Raw genomic sequence first — 25,686 nt, 5'->3', positions numbered from 1 at the left:
GGCTGCAGGAGCTAGGCCTCCCAGGGATGAGAAACATACTCTCCCTACTCTCCCTGCCTTCCTCCCTTGGGTTTCTGCCCTGTGACCACTGAGGGCATTTAAATGAAACCTCAGAAAGGCTGAGGGAAAAAAAATCCTTGTTATCTTTCTTATATTAAGCCATGGAGAAATCAAGGTCCTGAGTGGGTCTGAGAATTTGGCGAAGGACTTAGTGGTTGGTGTGCTTGCTAAGGGAGGTGAGAGAAAGGGAAGAAATTACTCTCTGTAACAGGGAGGAAGAAGACTGAGGCAGTGAGTGGTCAGGATTCAGACCTACAAGACTTTGCAGACAGACCCTCAGGGCCAGGCAATGTTTGATTCTTTTAAATAATCTGAAGTCCCTGATTTCATTTTTCTAGCATCACTCTAAGGAAGAGTATGGATTCATGCTATTATTCAAGGCCAGCAATAATACAAGTTGGCTTTTATCTGCAGGACTATGTTAAGGCTGGCATTCTCACTTTTACATAAGAGAAATTGGCTATAGGCTGTGAAGCTGAGGTATTTAGGTCTTGTGCCTTCTCTGAAAGATTCTAAGATCCTTAAAGGATAATGTCTTTTAACTTAATTTGAATCCAAATAGCATTTTCTGCAATGCATTATACATAAATATTAAAAGCTAAAAGAAATGAAGACCAACAGGAAGGAGTGAAACAGGTGGCAGGCTAAGAGACTGCTGATCTGAGGAACAGGCCTCTATTGAACAGAGGAGAGATGGGCAAGGGGGAGATTAGAGGCAGTGAGTGAGTAGCAGCAGAACTAAATGGGGCCCTGACTGCACCAAATAAAGTTCTCGTTTTGCTGCTTGTTCCAAATAAATTAGTTTCTGTTTGTATAGTGCAGAATGGACGCCAGTTGTGTAAAGCCAGTCGGAATGCAGAGGCAAGCTAAGGAATAAGAGGAAAAATTAATTGCTTGGCCATTATTCTTTTTTGGAGCCACATAGCCTCTGTAATAGGGCTTACATGGACCTCTTTTCTCTCACTATCCACCTCACTTTTCAGACCTCTCACTCTCTGGACAGCTTGCTGTTCTCTTAACCATTTATAGGAAATTGCAAAACTTGGTCTTTATGAACTAGAACTTGGAGCCCAGGGAAAAGCACAGAGCAGTATGAGATGCCAGAAGAGGCCCGCTTCCTTCCACAGGGTAAGAACCAAAAAAGAATAAGATAATAGAACACAGGTAGATTTAGCTCAGGTTGATTTGCCATGGAAGGCCTAGGCTATCATTTATGTGGTAACCTGGATAACCTTGTGAGAGCTGAAGCTAACTGGGACCTGAGAGCTCTTCCCAGTGGCCCAGCATACAAGACGGCACCCTTTTGTAATTCATTCAACTCTATTCTTGAGTTCAGACTGACTATGAGCCCCTTACCCTTCCACTACCTTAGAGCTTTCCTCCTCTTAATCCTAGCTCAAGACGTCAGAAACTCTTCTTTTCCCCTCCCATTTCCCCCCTCCCTAATCCCACCATTGGCTCATCAGTTATCCAGTTGACTCCACTCTGCAAGGAAGACATTCCCCTGGCCTGACTCACTCAGTCCTATTTCTCCACAGGAATCCCCTCACCGCAGACCACAAGGGCCCTGACTAGTTCATGTTTTGTGTTAATGGATGTGAAACCGGAGCAAACCCCCTCACCAAAAGAAAAACCACCCTAAACTCTCCCACATAGGTCTCAGCAGGTTACACAAATATTAGTCCTATCATCCAAATAAATCTGCCCCCACGGCCCAGAGCTATGGCACCCCCATCCTCTTGCTGCCTGTGCGGAGTAAAGCTGCTCCACAAACGTGTGAGGACCCCAGGGGTGCTGGAGAGGAACTCGGGAAAGGAAAGTGGCCTATATTCAGAACCCCTTGTGTAGGCTCCTTAATAGACAGCCTGCTGTCAATACCTCATAGTCCTGAACTGATGATTCTGAGAGAAGTCAGGATGGGCTAGACCAGTTAGAGGCTTTGGTAAGAGGGTCTATTGGCTGGAGTTTGAGGCATAATTAAAACTCAATATCTGAGATAAGTCTGTACCCTCATTTTAGAGATGAGAAGATAGAGGCTCAGAGAATTTGGGTATCTTCCTCAAAATATCAAAAACAGGAACTGGCACAGCTGAGATTTCAACCCAGTCTGTCATAACTGCAAATTTCTATACCACTCTGCTCCTTTAAAATATCAACAGGCAAGAGGTAACCACTGTCCAAGTCACGTAAAAATAGGACATCATGATTTTGGGGACTCTGTGTCCTGCCCTCTAGCTTACTAAGCCTGCTATCTCTGGAGACTCTACCACTACAAGCTTAGTTAGGCAGTGGGTAGTAGCATAGAAGGAACTCCCCAGTTTAAGCCAGATGTGGATTGAAGGATAATAATCACCAGGACTTGGAGAGTCACTAAATAAAGATTTGTTGAATAAATGAGGAAAGGTTGCTTTCTAAGCTGTTTACCACTTTGGCCCCAAGACCCAGCTCTCCTTCCTTCTGTAACCACTGGTTCCTGCTCCCAGCTTTAAAGGCTAGAATCCTCTCCTACAAATTGCCAAAGCCAGAGATCTCTACCTGCCTAGTATACACTAATGCCTCATGTGGGCCTTTGAGATCAGGCTTGTTACCCTCTCCCACGCTCCGTGAGTCACATATCTTTTACTTGGTGTTTCCCAAACCTGGCTGCCCACCAGGATCATGCGTGGAAAGTTTAAAAAAGTAGAAATCCCAAGGCCTAGGCAGACCTACTAAATTACTCTTTCTTAGGAGTGTTCTACGGTATTCTAATGATCTGTTTGTTAGGCATGGCATGGCACTGCATGCCACTCAGTTTGTACAGTCAGCAAGTGAGCAAAAGGGGCAGTGCTGGCTGATATAGGTTGAAAAGGAGAGATTAGAAGAGAATGTATGTTTGTATAGTTATATAATTCTTTTCTCCTACAAAACACAGCAGTTTATAAACATAATAGCATGAGAATGGAACTTGTCCGCTATGGCTAACTCTTATCTAGCAATCCCAGGCTCTTGATAATGGAAGAATGTTTCAGCCTAAGAGTTTCTTTTGGGGTACCAGGCAGTTAGCTCACACTGACCCAGGGAAGAGATATGTGGTTTCATCTCTGTCCCATCTACCCTCAGCCAGGTAGGAAAAAAAGAAGTTCTCTCCAGGTACCCTTTCTCTTGCACACACAAGATGTGTCAGGAAGCCAATGCAAGGGAAAGGAAAAATGAACCTTGACCATGTGCTTTAGTGCAACTCATATCGCTCTGAAGACTCCTACCTCTTCCACTCTGCCTTCTAACCTCCAGAGTGGGGAGTCAGGGAGCCGCTCGGTTTTTTACATCCCCTGTCAACTCCTTCCCAGGGCTAAGGAACCAGCTCGGACACCAGAGTCCCTCTGGAGTACTTTCCAAGTCCTTAAATAGAAGCTGTAGCAGCCCAGGGTTGAGGGTGGAGGAAGGTGTGCATGCAAAGATCTTGTGCTTTTGAGTCAGGAGGTTTGAAGTGAGGGATGAGTGAGGTATTTATATGTTCAGGTCTGATCCAGCCACTCTGCCTTCTTGGGGGCCTTGCAAGTGTGGACATCCACAGTGTTTCTGCACTCCTTGCACCGCACAGCACAGCACCAGTGGAATTTGCACTCACACTGGGTGACACGGGTAACTCGAGTTGTGTCATACCCTCGACCGCAGCACATGATTTCACAACCGTCTGTCCCTTTAGATGTCTTGCTACAGACTCGGCCTGCAGTGCCTAGGGAACCTGGGTTGGGGAAGAGAGAGAGTGAGAACCAAGTTACCTCTTACTTCAGCCACTCTGGGTTCGCTTACCCACATCCTCATGAGGAAACCATAAAGAATCCCTTTTCCTGAAAATACACCCACTAGCCAAAATGATCATCTCCTTACTGCCCTCTGTACCAGGCTTGTTTCTTCCCACTATCAAGGCTCCCCAAAGACCATTGACTTTTCCTGCAATGCCCTCCCTGCCAATACACATCTCCATATCCCCTTCAAAACTTAGCCTTAAAATGTCATAATTGTTAAAGCTGGGTGAAGGTTCTCTACTTTATGTTTGAAATTTTCTATAATAAAAAGTTAAAATAAAAAACTTAGCCTATAATTTACCTTTTCTAAGAAGCCTTGTTACAACTCTGATCCAGCTACCATTTGTTAGTATTTCGGTCCTTAGTTTATATTTCATTAAGTGGTACTATACAAGAAAGTAGTATAGCATGGCCATTAAAAATTAAATGCATGTGCCTGATGTCAAATTGTCTAGGATTAAAACCTAATTCTACACTTCTTAGTTGTGTGATCTAGCAAGTTAGTTGATCTCTCTGGGCTTTAGTTTTCTTATAATAGCACCTAACTCAGTAGATAGTTATATCTATAATCTCTGATCAACTGAGGGGGCAAACTGATAAGCATTACTGGCAGGAGGCTTCTCCCTAAGGAATTCCTAAAGAATATCCCTTGCCTTACCCCTTATGGTAGGAACCCCTGAAGGATAGGGATTGTGTTATTCCCCCTGCACAGAGAATGCTCACAACCTCATTCTGACTGATTTTTGCAAAAGAGATGCTGCCAACAGATCACAAAATCATAGAATTTTAGATGGGATGGATCCTAGAGCATATCTACTTCACCTCTTTCCCAGAGATGGGAACATAACTAGCCTGGGGGTTCAAGAAGGGTATGAATAAATTAACTGATTTCTATAGCAGTAGTCTCCACATTCCACTGAATATGGATAGAAAATGCTAGTACCTCTATATTTGTTTTTGAGCTCATCAATTTAAAATATCTACTTTGTATGTATGTTTTATAATGTACGTTTTAGTACAGTCATTTAGTACATTCATAAGTAAATATACATATATTGGAGGCACATGTTCAGATTTTTTTTTTAATGATAGGAGTATACAAGCCAAAATGTTAAGAGACCACTGCTCTAGAGTGTAGGCTGACTAGGTCTACTATATATGTTATCCGCCTAATTTCAAGGGCTAGGTCTTAACGTCATTCTCTTGTGCACCAGAAGCCTCTTCTACCCTCTGGAGCCAAGCAGTCCAATGTAGTAGCCGCTAGCCAAATGTGGTCATTTAGATTAAGTTAACGAAAATTAGATAAATTTTAATACTTAGCTCCTCAGTCACACTAGCTGTATTTCAAGTGCTGAATAATCACATGTAACTAAGTGGCTACTGTATTGGAGAGCACAGATGTAGAACATCTCTATCATCACAGAAAGTTCAGTGGGGCAGTACTGCTTTGGAGGGGATTCCTGGCTCCATACTGCCTTCTGGGATGACTTGTACCCTTTGAATTCCAGGCTCCACTGTGGGTTTTATGAGACCTATTTTATGCCTCCGAGAACAACCAACACACATATGACTCATCCTCCCTCCTAACTCCAAAGATCCTTCCCCAAAGGTGCATTTTAGGATGACAGCATAGGCTTACACCCTGGATGTTGTGGCATTATTTCTAGGCATTTAGAGAGTAGCCCTCTGAATTATACCACGTGGGAAGAAAACAAATTTAGTGGCAGGAAATCACCAGGAGAATCAGAAGTGCTTTCTCAACCTTTTTTCTCCTAGCACCCTTCAAAGTACACAAACTACTTTCTCTGTGTCTTGGGTAGAGCCCCACCCTGTTTCTGTGCCCAGTTTTGCTCCAAGCTAATTGCTTCTCCAGGAATGACAGTGATAGGTGAAAACAAATAGTATGGAAGACAGCTGAGGGTTTTGGCTTCCCCTCACCGAGGTCCTGACTGCTGAGACTACAGAGAAGAGTCTGGGAGCCCGTAACAATAACCAGGGGAAGAGCAGTTCTGTTGCATAGCAGGTTGTTCCTAGTCTAACCTATCTGAACCTGAAATATGAGCCAAGACGGTTAGCTTCCACTCTTTTAGGGGAACACCACGTCACCTTCCAGCATTCCCAAGAATTCCACCACAAATATATGGAACACATTCAAGAATGATTTGCTGCTTTCTGCTGATGGTTAGCCTTGGGTAGGGATCTCCTCTCTCCTTGCTTCCCCAACTCCATTTTAGAATTTTCAGTGGCAGCAGACTGGATAAGCCCTTTCAAGGTCATTCATGGTGTATTTCCTACTACCTTTCTGTCTTTAATCTCCCTTACCCAAAACCTTCACTCAGATTAATCTGCTCTCTGTTCCTAGAACAGATCATGTGCTTTCCCACCTACCACTCTACTCATGTGTAGAGAATATCCACCTGTTCTTCTCTGTAGCTATCCAGATGATCCCTACACTTTAAGAAACAGCTTAAATTCCACATTTTCAAGTAAACTTTTCTTAATTTCTCTCTTTTGCGGTTGCATTTGTCTACCTGTTATATCTCATTTCTTTAGCTAGATTGTAAAGAGCCAAAACTTAGTCTGTATCTTATGCTTCTGTATAGCCCATACATTGTTTGGTACTGAAATGGGTGATTCACTTAAACATTCACTTAGTAGTACCTACTATATCCCAGATGCTGGGAATATAAAGGATAGATGACCTCAGGCCTCAAGGATTTCGGTGTCCTCTCCTCTCTAGGCAGCTTTGGGCCTGGCAGACTGAGGCATAAATCAACAATCTTATTACAAGGTTTTCACATCTGACTGGCTCCTCCAACCTCCTTCCCTAACTCCTGAGACCATGATTAACTAGAGGTGCCTGCACTAAAAACCAGGGCTCCATGTCTCTACCTACTTTCCTTACTCACCTGCAGCCTTGTCCAAGACGCAGTAGTCTGGGGAGTTATCAAAGTAGACAAGGTCAGTCCGGGTAGCACGGCGATAGCCTTGGCGGGCTGCCGTGAAGTTCGCGCCATCCTGGGTGGCCGTTACCTGCACAGCCCCATCATAGCGCCGCCGCAGGTAATCACCTGTGCGGCGGAAGTCTGAGAGTGCACGCCAGCAGGTGCGCAGAGTACAGGAGCCACTCACGCCATGGCACTTACACTCCAGCTTCAGAAACCGCCGCACAGCCTGGGAGGTGGGGAGGCAGGCAAGGGAAAGGCAGCCAGTCAGGGTACTTTATGGTCATCCCTAGGACTAAAAGCATGAGTGCCCTGAGGTCTGGTGGCCCTGGCCCTGTTTGGCTAGTGGAGCCATCGGTTGTCCTCTCCCCAGTCAGATTCCACCCATTCTTCCTGATCAAATTCAAGAACCTCTTTTTCCAGGAAACCTTCCTAGACCAACAGTGCTTTCCTCTTCATGACAGCCCACCTGAACTTTAAAGCCCCAGGATTCTGTTCATAACTATGGCACAGCCTCTATTTTTCATGTGTTTTAGAGTTCAAGGTACCATGCCTTCTGCTTTTGTTGCATGTCATTTTCCAGCACAGTACTAGGCCTATAGGAAGTGCTCAAAGACCAGTGCACTGACTAGAACAAGCTTTTATCCTCCTCAGACTTTAGGAGGTGATTCTTTTCTTTCTTAAAAAGTTATTTCCCTTCTTTTCTCCACCTTTCCCTAATTTCCACCTATGTGAAGACTCTTTATGCTCCAGGTTGAACCTAGGCATTCCTAAGGTCCCTTGCATTTACTGCTCCTGTTCCAGGGGTTGGGGCTTTTGGAAGTAATCTAGAAGCCTTCAGTGCTTCCACCTTCACATTTACTCCATGATCATACATACTGGCCACTCCCAGCCAATATGAATGTACATGCACAGACATGAGTACTGACCGTGCGACCACAGCGATTGTTATGTAAGTTCATGAGAGCCCGTGCATCCTTAAGCCTCTTCTCCTTGGCATCCACGAAGGCTTTGGCAAAACGAACACCATAGTGGATGTTGTCACTGCAGCCACCCCAGTCAAAGTCCCCACGTTGGTCATGATGTCGGCCACGGGTGTAGGGGTCACAGCTGCACACACTCAGTTCACCCTGGCTACAGGCACGAGTGATAGCATGGACCACCCCTGCTGATGAGATGGCATATACAAATGCTGCCTCCCGGCTACCTAGAGAGAGAAAGGTAGAAGTGTGTTTCAGGAAAGAGGCCCTTGTCTGTCCCCTTCTTTAGCCCACACAACCTTCAACTCTGAAACCTCTTCTCCTTTTCTTTCCCAGGGCAACCCCTGTACCTCCTTTATTCAAGGTACCCTTCCCTTCCAAGAGCATTCCCCAGTGAATCTGACCTCTTCCCCTCAGCCCTCACAACTCTCTATCCACTTCTTTGTATGTCTGACCTCTTGGGCTGACCTGTACTCCTGTTTCCTTCCAAACTCCCTGGGTCCATCCATTGAAAAGTTTCACAGTGAATCATTCCCTCCCACTGAGGGCCAACCCCGGCTTAGCAAAGCCAGCCTTAGTCCACATTCCAGGCCTTTTCAGGCCCACTCTGCTGGACAGTTCCCCTACAATGGAGACCCCAGCCCAGGGGTCATCCTATTTGAAGAGATATGCTACTTTCCCCAGCCTGCTTTCTTCCTTCCCTGCTCTTGGGGATTGATGAATCATCACTCTTGTCCCTCTGACACCTCCACATTCTCATCTCATTCCCTTTCTGCTAGCTTACTGTTTAGCTCTGCTTAGCTCTTTTGCTGAGCCAGGTCCAAGCCGCTGACTCTCCAAACATTTACATATCACCTTTCTGTTTTTCCCTTGCTCCCATTATTACAGTGTTGGGAATGTTGGGGTGAGGGTAGTGATGGTGTCGGTAAGAACAGAGCAGCCATTTCCAGTCCTCAGCCTTACAGTGCATGGATGTCCGCAGGCTGGCGGTTGGGGAGGGGAAGGAAAAGGGAGGAAGAAGGATGGAGGTACCAGGGAATGCTGTTCCTTTGACCCATCATCCCAGAACACTGGGATTTAAAGGGGCCACTGCCTACATATCTAAGGTACTGAGGGTCTGTTTCCAACTGTATCCTGGGCTCTGCCCACAGTTCTTACTCTGATTATGAAGTAGTGTGCAGGAGAGGAGAGAGGGGCTCATGCCTATCCTACCCACTCACCACCCCAAGCATAGAAAGAGAAGGAGCTGGGGCAGGGTGGAAGAGGCCCCTACTTCTGAGCATGACACGGCCAAAGACAGTGTGGTCCCGGTCCAGGGTGGTGCAGTTCCAGCGATGGTGGCGGAACTGGTGCTGACACTCTCGGATCCATTCTCGGGCACCCTCGCCCACCGAGCGCATGATGTCTGGGTAACGCTGGCACAGCTGACGCTGCCGGCTCACCAGACCAGGGATATTGTCACAGATCACTCGGGCCCCCAGCGCCCCGATGTACCTGCAAGGTGGAGATGGCCCTGTCAGAGCATCCTGGCTTTATTCTTCATTAGGAGGGGAATAAGGAGGGGAAAGGTTTGGCATTCAAACCTTGAGAGGTTCCTTCCCCTTCCTCCAACCAAGGCCGATATTCCCCAAGGCCGATGGGGAGAACCGATCCTCACAAGCTCTGGAGAAATAATTAAGCAGTTGCAGAGAGAGTAATAGAGTGGTCTCCCACCATTACCAGTTCCCCAGCCAAAGGCCAAAATGACACACACTCCCAGAACACAGGCTAGGCATGTGTCACATACACAGAAGCTGTGGGCATGTCACACAAACCCCATTGCCTGTTTATTTAATAAACATTGAGAGCCTCGTGGAAAAATAAACTTAATAAAACTAGAGTCTGATACAACATTGTTACACCCACGTGTCAGAGGCACATCCTGCGTTGCTGGTCCATAAAGACATGGTATGGGAGAAGGATGGAGACAGGGAGGAGTCAGTGGGAAGAGATACAGTGGGCAATTTTGAGTGACGTTTACAGCTCTAGTCAGACCCGTGTAGCTAAGAGTCCTCATTCCCAATCCCGAGGTCTGGGGAGGAAGACCCCCCCACCCCAACTCTCCTCCCCACACCCTTTGTTTCAAGGTCCCATGACCTTTCTTAACTAATGAGTCTTTCAAAATCATCCTTCCCAACTTACAGGGCATAATGTCCTGGATGAATCTGCGTGGGCAGAGGGCTGTTTGCAGTGGGAAACCAAAGACCAATATTAAGCAACAGGGTGACACTCCCCATATTCCAGTACCCAATCTGCCCAATGTGAACAATTATAAGAAGATCAATTGGGTGAGCTAATAAAAGATAGGTGAGTTGCTAGAGTCATTCTCAATTTTCTCAAGGAAGTAGTTTTTCTTCATTCAAACACTTTTTAGCCCTGGACTCCACCACAAGCCTCAGGAAGAACATTTCAGAGAGAGGACAGGAGTTCATCATCACCTTTTCTCCCTACAAGGCCACCAAATGAGATCTGACCCATACACCCACTTCTCACTCCCTTTCCATCTCTCCAGCACCCAGCACATACATGCCTTGATTTGCTGGGAATTCTCTATTCTCCTGTCCTAACACATCAAAGGGACGCCTTCTCTCCCCTTTTCTGAACAGGTGGGGACCATGGAGGGCAGTTGCTGCTACAGACAGAAAAGATTTGGTTTGGGCTGTGAATGAGCCTGTGGTTTGGGAAGGGCCCCAAAATGGGCCTAGAAGTGGGTGAGGAGAAGGGAGGGCAGCCAGTGGGGAGAAGGGAAAAGCTGGACTGCCCTGGGCTCTATGTTCTCTACAACACTCCCCCCGCCGCCCCCTGCATTCGCAAACCCGGCCCTCACCCACAGACTGGATCACCACTGGTGATATCAACTCAAACACAAGGAGGGCTGATGTTTGCCTCTTCTGGAATTCAGCAGGGCTGATGGGGCCCATCTGTGCCAGGGAGGGGTGAGAGGGCTGGTCCACCACTAACAAATCCCGTGGAATCAGCGTCCCCAGCACTGTCCATCAGGGCAACAGCTTCCAGGAACAAACAAAATAAACACCCTGGGCTGGGCCAGGCCGGAAAGGGCTGCCTGACGCACAGCCGGGAGTTACACCCACTGCTGCGGTGCTTTGTTTGGAGAATCAAGACCGTTGGAGTTGGAGCCCGTCCCTGTCTCACCACCATTCTGCTTCCTCAGTTCACCCCGGAGTACTGCTCTACGCAATGGGTGTTTGTTGTTTTTTTTTTTTTACTGGGGCTTGGGAAGACGGGGGTTGGATGGGAATGGGAGACCAGTAATCCAGCCCTCATGAGACAGTGTGGAGTGGGGCAGGCCAAACCCTGGTAAAAAGTCCTTCCTGTGGTCTGACTTAACTCCATTCTGCTGCAGCCCACATCGGTCCTTCTTGTTACATCCTCACTGAGCGTGGGAACATCTGTTCAGTAAGACGGGAAGATAATTTTCTTTACTACCACCCTTATCCCACTAAGTAGCTGCTTCAAGATTCTGCAGAGCAGGGCACTTGCCTCCTGACCAGTGGTCAGCATCTTGCCATCAGTGTGGGGGCCTCCAGCAAGGCAGCCAGAGGCCCAGCCCATCCCCCTCTCAATTCAGCACGTGCCTACAAAATGCCTACCATGTGCCAAGCACTGAGCTCATCTGTTACGGGCACAAAGATATTTAAGGCATCTCCCAGCTGATGGGCTGGTAGAAGGGTGAGATGCCCCTGACTCTGTAGCTCTGTTTCCCTTCCAGAGGTTTTTACTTCCTTCCCAGCTTCCTGCTCCAGAATGCTCTCTTTACCTGCTTTTGACCAATTCATACCCCTTCCTTTGACAAAGTGACTCATGCCCTGTTCTAGCTCCTTGCTACTCAGAGTGTGGTCCCCAGAACAGCAGTATCAGCATCTCCTGGGAATCTGTTAGAAATGCAGAGCCTCAGGCCCCATTCCAGCCCTACTGAACTGGCATTATACCAACCTCCTCAGGTGATTAGGACATGCTGCTCTATGAAGGCAGGGAGTTTTGTCTGTTTTGTTCACTTCAGTATCCCCAGTACCTAGAACAATGTCTGGCACAAAGCAGGTACTTAATAACTATTCGGTGAAAAAAACAAAACCTGACCACTCTGATTTATCCCCAACTCCCCTCTCCTCCTAGCTAGCCATAAGCTTCATTTCAATTATAGCTTTATTCCTTGTTGACATTGCAGATGTTTTAGGTTTGTGTCTTTTTAATGAGGCTAGGGGTCCTCTTTTTTATTTACCCCCTTTCTTTTACAGTCCTTAGTGCATGTACATGGTTTAGCTCAGCCCATATAGGACTTTGAACACAAGGATAAAACTATTATTCTCCCTAAATATCTTAATACAATATCATTTATATGATACTTTACAGTTCACAAAACATTTTTCTTCACAAAAATCCTATGAGAGAGAGAGAGGGAGCTCCATTTTACAGGTGAAGAAACTGAGGTCACTAAGATTAACAATACCCAGCTCTGTCCATCAGGGCTAGTCAGAGGAGAACTGGGGTGAACCAAGGACATCTGACGCCAAAGTCCAAGCTCATTTTCAATTCCAAGCGTAAGAGAGGCACACAATGCTTATTAACCAGGAGTAGACCAATCTGGCTCCAAAATTGGTGTGAACTTGAATTTCGTACTATGCCCTTCCTATCCTTTACTTTCTTCATGTGTGAAATGGGGATAATAATATTATCTGCCTCACTGGATTATTTTGGGGATTGAAAAAGATGATGCTTATAGGTGCTTAGCCATAGTGTCTGGAGCTTAGGAAGGGCTCATTAAATGGCAGCTGTGGTTGATAACAATAATGTTAATGTCGGGGAATTCCCCGGCGGTCCAGGTCGCTCCAGGTCTGGGAACTAAGATCCCATAAGCTCCGGGCATGGCCAAAAAACAAAAAAACCAATAATGTTAATGTCATGATATCACTTTGTTCCTCCTTCTGTAAATCCACAGTCCTGAACACAGTCCTGCTCTTGTGATTCCCTACATCCCAGCCCCTGCAGAATACAAAATAGTACAGGGAGGCACATGCCAGGAGACCCCTATTTCTTGTTATGTTTTTCATAGATTAAGAAGAGACCGTTTCCTCCTTCAGTTAAAGGTCGGGAGAGGAAGGGAGTGGTTGGAGAGTAAGGGGAAGCGCTGTGAGGAAGATCAGACTGTTAGCTGGTGATAGTGATGACATTCTGCTCCTGAGTGGAACATGGACACAAACAGAGTCAACAGGCATCTCTTCAGGGGGTTGTACAGAATATCAGTCTTGCTGGGTTTTTTTTCCTAAGAGAAAGAGAGAGAATCACCTTGGGGCCTGACCTGCTTTTGGAAAGCAGCTTTCTACTTTATCCCAGAAGTGACTGACCACTGAGGCAGGCATCTGGGGCCTGCAGCTATGACCCCTGTGAGGCAAGGAGACTGAAATGACCTGTGCACTCACTGCCCATCCTGGCCCTGTTGCTGCCTTCCTCCATTTCACAGGGACTGCTGAATCCCTCTGTATCACCCGCCCGCCTCCCTCCCTAGCTAGCTCTTCCACCCAGGAGTTTTTCCAAAATCTTTAATATGAACCACATGGGGGAGAGTAGTAGAGGGAGAAAGGAAAAGGGAGAAGGAGTAGCCAAGGGAACAAAATGGGGACTAGGAAGAACCCCAGTTGGGTTTTTAGGAACCACTACCAGGATGCTGAAATTACCAGAGTGACACTTCCTCACCTAAACACCATGTGGACCAAGACTGTCTCCCAAATTGGTAAGAAGCAATCAAGAGTCACTAAAAGCAAATTGTCATCTGGAATGGATAAAGATGCACAGTGGTCACTTCATCCTTTCTCTACAGGGCCTCTGAAGACACAAGTCCCCAGCCAGACTGAGACCATGAAGGTAAAGGGTGGCTTTAATCTCACTCTGAAGTTTGAAAGGCTTTTCTCCTCGTCCCCGTCTTCCTTTTCCCTTTCTAAAGGAATGTTTCAGGCCAGATGTAAGATATGGGCCTCCCTGCTCCCCCATCCAGAACCCCCCTCCTTGCCTTCCCCAACACTGCAGAGATAAAAAAGATCCAAAGGAGAGATTTTCCTGAAACAGGAAAAACGGGGGGTGTGAGGGGGTGATGGGGATGGAGAAAGTTGCATCTTGAAATGATAGGAATCTGCAGCCCAAGCTCGCTGGCCCCTCAGCCAGCTACCCCTCACCCTTCCAGCCAAGATTCCAAATCCGGAGGAGAGAAGCCACAGGGTGCAAGGGGAAAAGAGACCACACTTTGTGGAGGAGGGGAGGATTGGGGGGAGGGGCAAAGTAAGGAAAGGAACGGGGGCACTGCATGGGTAGAGAGGGGCAATAGCCCAGTCCAAGCGGCCAGTTTAATTGGGGGGTGAAGAGGAAAGACAAGAGGACTGAGTCATTTCTCAGTCCCACTCTCCCCCTACTCAGCCCCCAGAAGGTGGGGGAGGAGAGAGAGCAGCTCTTTTCTTCTGGGAGAAAACGATGAGTGCCATCCAGAGATTTCGTGGGGAAGGGAATCAGAAAAGAATAGATATCCAGTGGATTTTTAATTCCTTTTGCCTCATCTGCCGTCTTGTGAAGTGTCCGGACTCTTAAGGCCTGCAGGAAATCTGAGGAGAGGATCTCTTAATGCTTTGGGACTCTAGAAGCCGCTAGTTCTTGGAGGGGAAAGATGAGAGATGGGACCATCTGGGGAAGGAAAAGAAGGAAGAAGGGAGGGAGATACCAAGGTTCGAAGTGAGATCCTCAAAACAGACTGAATGTCTAAAGTATGCAAACCCAAGTGTTTTGTTTGTTTTAGTTGTGGGAGTTAATGGGGGTAGTTTTTGCCTCAATTCCACTTGTAAACCTTGTGCTGGGTGCTCCTGCCTCACCAAAGCCTTACTGCGTTATGGGGTGAGGGTAGACTAACGAGAGGCTCCTCCGCCCTTGCCAGCTGCCCCTTTCTCCACTCCCCCGGGTGGGGGGCCAACCTTAGGGGATCAGGAGGCCCTCTTGGACGGCCACCGCGGCCCCATATGGGCGATTGGTTCCTTGAATCCATCCTGAGAGAAACTCGTAAGGTAGCTTTTGCCCTAAGAGGACTGAGCTGAAATAGAGGGGGTCTGGGAAGCCTCGATTACCGGGCGTCCTTTTTCCAAATACCCAGCGCCCTCATCACCGGACGGGGAAGGAGCGGCGCCCCCTTATCCACTCCCCGCCCCCCCTGCGCCCCTCCGCGACTTCAGTGACAGCCCTGCACGGATCGTCTCTGACTCCGTCAAAGCGACAACCTGGTCTCCTGAGCAGCGGGTGCTGGGAGCTGTATATTCCCTTTGGGCGCGTCCGGCCTCTCTAACCCAGCACCTCACCCTCCCAACTCTGAGAGCCACACTCACCACCAGGACGTGTCTACGCGGGCCGGCAGCGTCAGCAGCAGCAGCAGCAGCAGAAGGCAAGCAAGACTTAGGCGGGCCGAAGCCCGAGAGCCGTCGGGGCCCGTGGGTCTAGGCGCAGGCGCGGAGACAGGGGCGCGGACGCTCCGAAAGGGGAGCTGCGCGGCTTCTTCCGCACCACCCGGCCTCAGCATAGCTCCCCGAAGCCTCCCGCCACGCGGCCCGGAGGGGCGTGGACGGGGCACCGGCTGAGGGTACTCAGGCTGCTCCCACTTCACCCCCCTGGGGGGCCATAAGTCTCGCCGGCGGCTGGGGACCTAAGGGCACCTAGAGTCCAGAAGCCGGGGCGCCAGGTCCCGGAGAGGGGCGCAGGGAGCGGTATCCGGAAGCCTACGACGCCGCGCCGAGCTCGGGACCTGGGGCACGCTGCCTGGGCTGAGACGCAGTGGCAGGGGGTCGGCGGCGCGGAGTGGGGCTGCGGACAGAGTGTGCCGACAGCTCCTCCGGCCGCGGGCTCTCATTGGACGGTGCGGGGCGGGGCCGAGGCCGGGGACACGCGCGGCCCTCAGGACGGCTCCGCCCGCGCCAGCCCTGGGCGCCCCGCAGCGCCCTAGGTGTGGCGGCCGCCTCCGCCCCTCGGCGCCCCTAGCACTGCGCCGCGCCCCCACCTGCTCGGGTGGGACGCGACGGGGCGCAGCGGCGCCCTTCGCCGCCCGGAGCGCCCAGTCCCTGCCCACGCCGCGCCACCGGGTCCTAGCGCCCTTCATTCGGCAACCCCAACTTCCGTGGGTGATGGCCTGGAGGGCCGAGTGAGGGGGGCTGCAGACACTTTCCCCTGTCATCTAACCTACAGTGACACTGAAGTGAGCCACAGAGGACTCAGTCATTTCCTCGGGTTCTCTCTCCGTTCTTGCGCTTCTGTGAAATGGGTAGAATCTCTGCCACGGGGAGTTGCGGGAGAATCTTAACTCCCTTTCCAACGCTGCCAACGGGGGGCGCCACGGGCAGCAGACTTCAGGTAGGGGCTTCTCTCATCTACGGCTCGCTGCCCCTGGTTCCTCCGACCCGCTGCCCACCGCATTCCCACCCCCCACCCCTAGGCCCCCGCACACAATGTTTAGACATAGCTCTCGCCCGCCTGCCCGGACCCGACGCTTCCCTCCGGCCTGTGGACCGGGAATCGATGGCCAAAGCGGAGCGGCACACCTGAGGACCCGACGCGGACTCCACGCCCTTGGCCGCCCGGGCTCGTTAGAGCCTACTCTCTCCCAGCTTTCCCGATGCTTCGGTCCCCCACCCCTTCGGGCGGGGCTGCGAGTACGAAAGAATCAGAAACAGCTGGGCAGCTTTCCCGAACCAGAGGCCAGGGTGGGGGTCCTGCTGAGAGAGTGGAAGCCCCGGAGCCATTTCTCTCCTTCGCCTTTCCACCCTTCCTCTTTCCCACTGCTCTCTTCCCTCCCTCCGCCAGCACTCCAACCGCCTGGAGGCGTGGTAAATTGGGAAGGGGTGGGGGGGTTCTGGTTGTAGAAATTGACTCCCCTCTTCCGTCCGCACTTCCCAGGCCGGCAGGTAGAACTTCTGGAGGCAGGGTGGCCCTTACTGAGACCTAAAAATTCTTTTTAAAAAACCCTGGATCTTCCAACTTCCAGAGTCCGCCTGGCGTCCGGCCCCACCCGCTTCTCCAGACTCAGTTTCTCTTGCCTAGCCTCTCATTCCCAGGTGTCTTTCGTGCCTCTCCCCGTGATTTATCTATACTATAAAGCCCTGGTGTAAACAACGCCCTGGAAACTGCCCAGCCCCTTCAACCCCAGACATTGTCAGTTCTTGGGGGTGGGGGTCGCTGTTAGAGACTCCGGAGTGTGAGCGACAGGGCGCAGCTCGCTGCAGACGTCCCCGAGGCAGATGTGAGGGAGAAGGGCTGAGAGAGACCTTTATCCCCTCTCCACATCTCTCACCCCTTTATCTCACTTTCTGTAGCAGGGGGCGAAGTGAATTCATTCATTCAACAAATATTTATTCCCTACCATGTTCCAGACGGTGCTAGGCACATTAGTGAACAAAGCAAAACGAACAATTTCTGCCTGTGTGGAGTTTAACTTATATTGGGAGAAGATAGACAATAAACAGTAAACATCATAAGTAAAACATGTAGCATCTTAGAAAGTGATAAGTACAGTGGGAAACAATGGAGTTGTAACTAGAATGATCAGGGTAGGCCCCATTAAGGACATTCAAGCAAAGACTTGAAGGAAGCGAGAGAACAAGCCAGGTAGATTCTTGGTGAAGAGGATGCCAAGCAGAGGGAACAGCCAGCACAGAGGCCCTCAGTTGGGAGTGGGCTGGTGTGCAGAGTGAGCTAGGGAGGAGGAGAGGAGTCCAGATAGGTAACAGCGGTAGTCTAGGTCATGCAGGAGAGAAGGTGCCCACCCTTGGGGGGGAGGTAGAAAATGGGGGCTGGATTGGAGTTGGATGGGAGTGAGTGAGGGGCGAATACAGAGACCAGGCAGGGTCCACATGCTGGCCATATCCTCCCTGCCAACCTTCCCCTTCCCCTCCCCTTCTCTCTCTCAGTCTGGGAGGCTCCAGTTGGCCCTTCCGTTTGCTTAAAAGAAGCAGACTCTATACTGAGCTTCCCTGAGAGGGTCAGGTGAAAGAGGAATGGGCCCAGGCTCATTCCTGGCCAAGCCCCTTTCCTGGGACCATTCTGTCACCTCCTCCCAGCCCAGCCCCACCCTGATGCTGGGCAGCAGTCTATAAGCTCTGCAAGCTCTGGCAGCCTCTCTCAGACTCCCCTGTGTGCACAGGCCTGGGTGTGACTCTGGCCCTGTGTTTATTCCTACATCTGGGCCTGAGGTTGCAGGGTGGGGAGCTAGAGATGATCACATCAGCCCTAACCTTGGGTGGACTCGCCCACATGGGCCCCAAACTCACTTATGAGGCCCCTTGTTTGACTTCAGCTGTCTTCATAGTCAAGTGGGACGGTGTCTTGGCATAACATAGATGCTCAACTATTAAAGCATGTTGCTGAGCTAAGGGGGCCCCCAGAAACATCAGCAGATCCAGGAGGGAGGGAAGTGGGTGAGGGAACAAGACTTTTCCCCAATGCTTACAGGCTACCTCTGCCCTAGAGTGGACAACCCAGTATGGCACTTTGCTCCTTCTTCTTCCCCTCCCCTCTGAGCCCCCAGCTGCACAGGAGGAAGCCCAGGCTGCAGGAGCCAGCTGACTGCAAGAGCTGCACTCAACCACTTAACTAGAGAACAAATACGGAGCCAGAGAAGAGGTTTTCTGGGATCTGCCACTTTGGACTTCAAATCTCAAAATAAACTTCCAGTCTCAGGGTCCTAGACTCTACTGGAGAGCTCGGCTCCTCACGCAAGGGCCTGTTGTGGGGCTTCCAGGCAGAGGGTCAAGGCCAGAGGCTCAGGCTTAGTGCCTGACCTGCTTCTCCCTCCCATCCCCCACCCCTACTCCACCCGAAATGGGAGCTGGGGGAGGAGTCACTGACTTGGGAGTCAAGTTCTGGTCTGAAGGGCCTTGCCTGGAGTCAGGTCACTTACCGCGGTCCTGCTGTGCGCCCAGCGCTGGCCAGGGCATCCTAAATGACACAGAAGGAGTGAAAGGGTCTTACCCCCAAGGCATTTTCATGCAAATACAATAAAGCCATCTGAGGGCTGGGATGATAGGGCTTTGCTGTTTGCTGCAGACCTCCCCTTCACCCAGGCCTCTAGACTCCCTGGGGCCGCCAGCAGGACAACTTCCACCCAGCCGTCAGAGGCACACCTTCCTCCTTCCTCAAGGTGCACCACAGCCTCCTGCCCTCTCAAAAGTGGGTGCCCCAAAGAAAAGGGTCTCCCTCACCCCTGCACCTCACCTCATGCTCTGCTCCCCCATGGGGCCACTCAGAGCTAAGATTCATCTTTTTTCACTCTATTCTCAGCTGTGTGTGGCTGAATGATTTTGAATTTTTACTGGCCCTGAATGGGAGTGGAGATGAGCTAAGGGGAGCTTGGGTGTGAGTAAACAGCTCTTACTCCACCCGGGTCTACCCCCCCTTATAGGCCCCCCTTCCCTAGGCCCCTTTGGTGATGACCTTCTCTCTTTCCCGGTGGGTGGGAGGTGGTGTGGATGGTAACGAGCAGAGAGAAAGGCCGAGAAGGGGCTGGGGGGAGGTTTGGATAGGAGTCAAGGAATTCCTGAGCCTGCTGCTTGCACAAGGGGCCCTGAGACGCCTTTCCTGAGATTTCTTTGCAAACCTAGAAAAGTCTCATTTGAAATGGGGCCAGGTTCACCCAGGCCCCTAGTGCCCCCCGCTCCTGTTTCTTCCTCTCCAGCCACCCCAGGCAGGTGTCTGGGGAAGAGTAGGGAGATTGGGAAGAACCCAGGGGCTTTTAAGTCGTGTGGGGTGGGGATCTATGCTTTGTACACAGCCTGACCCGGCCTCTCCTTGGTATTTATGAGCTCCCAGGCGAGGCATGGAACGTGTCTCAAAGAGGCCAGGCCAAGAGGGCTTTGCAGGAAGGAGCATCCAGCCCCAAACCAGGGAAGGGGGCTTGGTGGGGCGGGGCTAGAGACAGAGACCCTCTTCTTCCCAGCCAGTGGCCAAACAGGGGAGTAGACTGCTCCCCTATGGGGCCTGGAGAAAGGAAAAGAGAGAGCTAAGGGAGAAGGGGGAAGAGGAGGCCTGGGGAGGCGGGACCGTAGAGGCGGGGCCTGGGGGTCTGGAGCCTTTTAGCACTTTGGCTGTAATCAGACTGGAGCCAGGCGGTGGGCGGGCTGACAGCCATCCTGGGCGGGTGGCCCAGGTTCTGTGTGAGGCCAGTGGGTGTGCTGCTGGGATCCTGGGTGGTCACTGACCAGCCTAACCCCAGGGGAGGGTGGTCCCATGTTGCCCCCAGCCCCTCCAACAATCTGCCTATGTCAGATAGGCTACACACTGAACTCTCTTTCTCTCCCCACCACCTGTTTTGGGCCCCAGAACAATCTGGAAGTGAGATTTGCTTCCAGTGGAACAATCTGCAGAGCCCACTATCTGCCTCCCTCCCACTCTGCCTTCCTTGGTTCACTCTGCCTCTCTCTCTTCCGTGTCTCCATCTCTCTGGGTCTGTCTCTGGCTCATATTTCTGTCATTCTGTGTCTATTCCTCTTGGTGTTTGTCTTTCTGTCTTCATTTGTCTCTCTGTGTGTCTGTATCTGACAGCCTTTCCTCCTCTGTTGGAACCTCTGTCTCTCTTTCAATCTCTGTCACTCCTTGTCTCTTGGTGTGTATCTCTGTCTCTCCATCTTTCTCTCTATGAATCTGTATGACTGTCTCTCATTCTTCTTTCACTCTCCTCATCTCTCTTTCCGTGTCTTTTCTGTGTGTGTGTTCCTCTCTATATTTTTCTCGGTGTGTATCTTTGTTTCTCTTTGTGTCTGTTTCTCTCTTTCTCTTGCCCTCTGTCTCACACCTTCTGCAGTCCCTCCAACACAGTACAAAGTGCATTGGACTGAAAGAACTCAGAGTTTTTTCTCCCCAGCTCAACCACACATGATTTGCATGACCCTATAAGTCACTTTCCCACTCCTGGCCTCAATTTCCTCGCTGGTGAAACAAGTAAGGTGGATATCTACTTCCCTCGGTCAGGGCCTCTTTCTGTCTTTATCTCTTTTTTCTTGTAGCATAGTCCATCCTGTCTTCTGAGGGTTCTGCTTCTCTGCTCTCTAAATTCCACCCTAAAGTTAGGACTCCAGCCTCCTTCAGACCTCAGTGGGAAGGAGTCTTGGATACTGTCAGCCAGCAGGCACCAAAAGGAGGACCCCCTCACTCCTTTACCCTCTTAAACATCAGGGTAGACAAGGTCCCTTTCTGGGGCCATGTCTGGGATACAAACCAGATTAGCTCATCTCTCTAATCCTCTTTGTGCTGGGGCCTCTGCCAGGCAGGGACACCCACAGAGCAAGCAGAGCAAGAGGTGTGTGTGTGTGTGTGTGTGTGTGTGTGTGTGTGTGTGTGTGTGCAGATTCTTGGAGAAGGCAGGACCAAGGTTCTCCTCCCTCTGTTACCCCCTCCTGCCCCAAAAGCCCAAATCAAGCCCTAACTGTATAAGAAACCTCATCACGCTTGAACCAAATCAGGGTTTTCATAATCCCAGTCTGTTCCTCCCCCTTCCCCCACCCCCCGTCCGCTTTTCTACAGCTTCTCTAGGGCTGGAGAAATCATTCCAGCCATCCCCCTGTTCCCGAACAGCCCAGAAGCAATCCCTTCTCCATGCATATTTTCTTCTCCAGTCATTTTCAGAGAAGGGTCTTTCCATCCCTTCCGGAAAAGCCTTAGTGTCAGGCAGGGAGCAGGGATGTGGGGGAGGAGGGGAGAGCAAGCAGGCAGTCCCTGAATTTCACACTTCAAGTTAGAGGCCTTCAAGTTGGAGAGGTCTTTCTTGGCTGATAAGATCAAAGCATTCCCTCTGCCAGATCATTACCTTATTTTCGAGACAATTGTAGAACTTATTGTATCAATTAGTCTGGTATCCAGCTGCAGCCGTTTATCTCTGTCTATCGTTGTGCGCTTGCAGAAGAAAGGCCCAGCTCAGCCAGCCCGGCCAGCGAGGGGAGGGTGGGGAGCTGTCCGGCTGCTTTCGGCGGGGATTGGGCAGGTAGAGGGCATAGGGGGTGCGCTTTTGAAGTTTGGAGATCCCGCCAGCTCCTCCTTGCGCACCCCGCCACTGCCGCAGGAGCGCTCTTTTCCACTGGCGCCACACCTACACGCCCGTTGTGCCCCAGGAGGGCGAGCCTACAGAGCCTGGCGTGGGGAGGAGACCCATCAGGCCAGGCCAAGGCGCGAGCTCCGCGTAGGAAAACTCTGAGCCTGAGCCAAGATGCCTGCCCCTTCCTGACTCTCTGGTGGGTGACTCACTCTGTGGGACGTGCGCCCCGCAGTGGCGTTTCCTAGAAAGGCATGGCAGCGTGAGCTTCGAAAACCTTAAGAGGGAGTGGGTGGCACTGAGAAGTGGATGTCCCCATGGGTGCGGGGAGTGTGGCCTGCTTTGCTTCTGCCCTGTCTGCAGCCTCTTCCTGCAGAAGAACCACGCCCACACCTGGTGTTAGGGTCAGGTGGGGGTCCGGTAGAGCAGAGTTTCTGAAACTTCCGGGGTCTCAGTATCCCTTTACACTCTTAAAACTTATCAAGGACCCCAAAGAGCTTTTATTTATGTGGGTTATATCTATCCATGCTGAAAATGAAAACGAACGCAAGAGCCAAAGTGAAAGTGCTCCCAGTGGCCAAAGCTGGACAATTTGAGCAACAAAATAGTTTTGAATTATAACCCAAAGTATAGTGTAAATGTGCTTGAGTCCATAATGATATAAATAAATGATTGAGTAAATAAATATATAGGGAGAAGAGACAGATCTCCCATACAGAACAATTCCAAATAATTTACTTCGCCCTTGAGGAGGTGGAGTATAACTCCCCATTCCTTAGGTGAGGGCTGCAGGTTGTGACTTCCGGAGTACAAAACTGTGTGAAGAGAAAAGAGTGTGAGGGGGAGAGGGGAGTAACTTTACAGTGGAGAAATCTGACAGACCTCAGTCAGGGGATCAAGGTGAGCACCAACAGTGATAAGTCGTGTTGTTAGTGTGTACACTTGATACGATGTGATGAAAATGACACCACCTCTGTGGTTTTCCTCCCCATAACCCAAGCCTAACTATAAGAAAAACATCAGACCAATTCCATCAGAGGGACATTCTACAAAATACCTGACTAGTAATCACTCCACAAAACTGTCAAGGTCATTCAAAACCAAGCAAAGTCTGAGAAACTGTCATGGCCAAGAGGCACCTAAGGAGTCATGACAACTAAATGTAATGTTGTATCCTGGATGGGATCCTGGAAAAGATAAAGGACATTAGGGGAAAACTGAGGAGATCTGAATAACATATGGATTTTATTAAATAATAATAATGTCAATATTGGTTCATTAATTTTGGCAAATGCGCCACACATTTGTAATGAAAGTAAGATGTTAAAAATAGGGGAAACTGGGTGTGAGGTACCTGGCTACTCTCTGTACTATCTTTGTAATTTTTCTATAAATCTAAAACTGTTCTAAAAATTAAAGTTTGTTTTAAAAGATTAAAATCTTTTAAAATATTTATATATTTTAATTAATTTAAAATTAACAATAGTAGGGAATTCCCTGGTGGTACAGTGGTTAAGAAGCCGCCTTCCAATGCAGGCAACGTGGGTTCAATCCCTGGTGGGGGAACTAAGATCCCACATGCTGCAGCGAAGATCCTGTGTGCCGCAACTAAGACCCAAAGCAGCCAAATAAATAAATGAGTAAATATTTTAAAAAAATAAAATTAACAATAATAAACTCAATACTTGCTAATATTAATGTCATGTTCTATGAAAAATAACTATAATGTCCAAAACAAAAACAGTGAGAAGAATGGCATTATGTAACATTTTTGCAAATATCTTTAAGGTCTGGCTTAATAGCAGGATTCTCATATTTGCTTCTACATTCAACCTGTTGTGATATTGCATGTCTTATAGCTCTGGAAAACTCCACTCTACACTCAAGAGGGAATGAGTGTGAGAAGGTCAAATGACATCTTAGTATTATTATGAACCTTTTTGAGAACTGCTGCCTTAGTGATCTCATCCATTACTGTGATTCTAGATTCCCAATTTGAAATCCCTAGCTTTGAAACATCTCTACTGAGTCCTCTGGTCATGTTTGTCATCATACCCTTGCCTTCCCCCCACCCCCAATCAGCTACGCTTTCAACACTTCCCAGTCCGTGTCAGCATGATCATCATTCCGCAAGTCATAGTAGCTCTGTGAAGTTAATGTGCAAAGTTCTGTGCTTCCTTCCTGTGGTGCAAAATCATTTAGCAATGGGAGAGTTGCCTGTCTCATTTTTCGTAAACAGCTGAGAAGTGTCACAAACCCTAAAATATCAAATGCATAATAAATGATTGTTGGACGACTATAGACAATTCTGGAATCAGAGCTCTTTCTTTCTGATGAAATCTCCCTCTTGCCCCTGCATATCAGCCTGAGTTTCTACTGTGAATAAGTCTGTGATTTAGTAAGTTTGATATTTGCTTTGCTTTAGCAAAGATTAATTTCTCTCATTGCCATAGCCAGGTAAACCCAATTTGGCCAAGAGATACACATTTAGGGCAGCTTCCTGACTTTAGAAATTAGGTTTGCAGTGGTTAAGAATCCACCTGCCAATGCAGGGGACACGGGTTCGAGCCCTGGTCCGGGAAGATCCCACATGCCGCAGAGCAACTAAGCCCGTGCGCCACGACTACTGAGCCTGCATGCTGCAACTGCTGAAGCCCCCGTGCCTAGAGCCTGTGCTCCGCAACAAGAGAAGCCACTGCAATGAGAAGCCTGCGCTCTGCAATGAAGACCCAATGCAGCCATAAATAAATAAATAAATAAACAAACAAACAAATAAATAAATAAAAGAACTTAGGTTTGGGGCTTTCAATTTCAGTAGAGATGTTTCCATCCATAGAATGTTACTCAGAAACCACAAGGGCTGCTATCCTGTCAACCAAATAATGAACATTGTTGGTCCACTCTGGGCAAGTAGCTCTTGGAGCTTCGGTCTCCCAAATGATCCAGATACCACTGTCATTTTCTGAGTCATCTTGTATACTTTTGTGCCTCATCTTTTATTATGTCATTTTTTTTTTCAAAGTCTCTCCCATCTGCTATTCTGTTCCCAGAGACAGTACCCTCAAGCAGTCCTTAGACCCTCATACCTGAGCTATCAAAGAAAGCCCCACTGGATCTGCTCAACCTGCAGTCAGACTCTTTTCCCCAAATGTCTGGCTTTATTATTTTATTTTATTTATTTATTTATTTATTTATTTATTTATTTATTTATTTATGTATGTATGTATTGGCTATGTTGGGTCTTCATTGCTGTGCGTAGGCTTTCTCTAGTTGTGGTGAGCGGGGCCTACTTTTTGTTGCAGTGGGCGGGCTTCTCATTGCGGTGGCTTCTCGTCACAGAGCACAGGCTCTAGCTGCATGGGCTTCAGTGGTTGTGGCATGCAGGCTCAATAGTTGTGGCTCGCGGGCTCTAGAGTGCAGGCTCAGTGGTCATGGCGCATGGGCTTAGTTGCTCCTCAGCATGTGGGATCTTCCCGGACCAGAGTGCAAACCCATGTCCCCTGCATTGGCAGGAGGATTCTTAACCACTGCGCCACCAGGGATGTCCCCCAAATGTCTGCCTTTATCACACTGCTCCATCATTAAAAACCTTCTGTAGTTCCCCACTGCCTGAATAATGACACAGAAACTCTTTAGCCTGTAATCCAAGCCCTAAGACAATCAGGCTTCACTTAACAGTTTTGTCTGTCACCCCTCTGTAAAGATTCTGCTTCAGTTAGAAAGGCATTTATTCTGTGGGGTTTTTTAAATTGAGTTATACTTGATGAATAAAATTGCATATATTTAAAGTGTAAAACATAATGATTTGATATACATAC

At 49.2% G+C, this 25,686-nt stretch overlaps 2 protein-coding genes across 8 annotated transcripts in view; one reads left to right on the top strand and one right to left on the bottom strand.

Annotated features, from left to right (window-relative positions):
* Positions 1 to 25,686, top strand: part of ST7L (suppression of tumorigenicity 7 like) — a 151,711-nt gene that overhangs the window by 80,658 nt on the left and 45,367 nt on the right. The window contains exon 15 of one of the 5 annotated variants that reach the window (XM_057550822.1): positions 13,649 to 13,672. The exons of the other annotated variants lie outside the window; for them this stretch is intronic. Coding sequence (XP_057406805.1) covers positions 13,649 to 13,657 — 9 coding nt within the window. The 3' untranslated portion in view covers positions 13,658 to 13,672. Of the gene's footprint in view, positions 1 to 13,648; positions 13,673 to 25,686 lie in introns of those variants that run through there. 5 annotated transcript variants of the gene reach the window in all.
* WNT2B (Wnt family member 2B) lies at positions 1,815 to 18,769 on the bottom strand. Of its 3 annotated transcripts, none has more exons than XM_057553438.1 (5): positions 18,746 to 18,769; positions 9,047 to 9,267; positions 7,723 to 8,000; positions 6,758 to 7,022; positions 1,815 to 3,784 (listed from the first exon to the last, which is right to left on the bottom strand). In XM_057553438.1, exons 2-5 carry the CDS (start codon positions 9,171 to 9,173, stop codon positions 3,555 to 3,557), a joined length of 900 nt encoding a protein of 299 aa, XP_057409421.1. In that variant the 5' UTR covers positions 9,174 to 9,267; positions 18,746 to 18,769; the 3' UTR covers positions 1,815 to 3,554. The 3 variants fall into 3 exon arrangements, with proteins under 3 accessions (XP_057409421.1, XP_007169449.1, XP_057409896.1); XM_007169387.2 differs by lacking the exon at positions 18,746 to 18,769 and adding an exon at positions 15,189 to 15,905; XM_057553913.1 differs by lacking the exon at positions 18,746 to 18,769 and adding an exon at positions 9,357 to 9,422.

The sequence above is a fragment of the Balaenoptera acutorostrata genome, chromosome 1 (assembly GCF_949987535.1).
Source record: "Balaenoptera acutorostrata chromosome 1, mBalAcu1.1, whole genome shotgun sequence".
NCBI lineage: Eukaryota > Metazoa > Chordata > Mammalia > Artiodactyla > Balaenopteridae > Balaenoptera > Balaenoptera acutorostrata.
Note: the sequence above shows the minus strand (reverse complement) of the source record. Positions and strands in the feature narration are given on the sequence as shown.

Bases quoted from the DNA above. Each gene is read 5' to 3' on its own strand.
- WNT2B (XM_007169387.2), bottom strand. From the start codon at position 15,379: ATGCTGAGGCCGGGTGGTGCGGAAGAAGCCGCGCAGCTCCCCTTTCGG. The intron at 9,268-15,188 runs GTGAGTGTGGCT...TCCACCTTGCAG, and splicing joins CGCGTAGACACGTCCTGGTG to GTACATCGGGGCGCTGGGGG. The intron at 3,785-6,757 runs GTGAGTAAGGAA...TCCCCAACCCAG, and splicing joins CGTCTTGGACAAGGCTGCAG to GTTCCCTAGGCACTGCAGGC.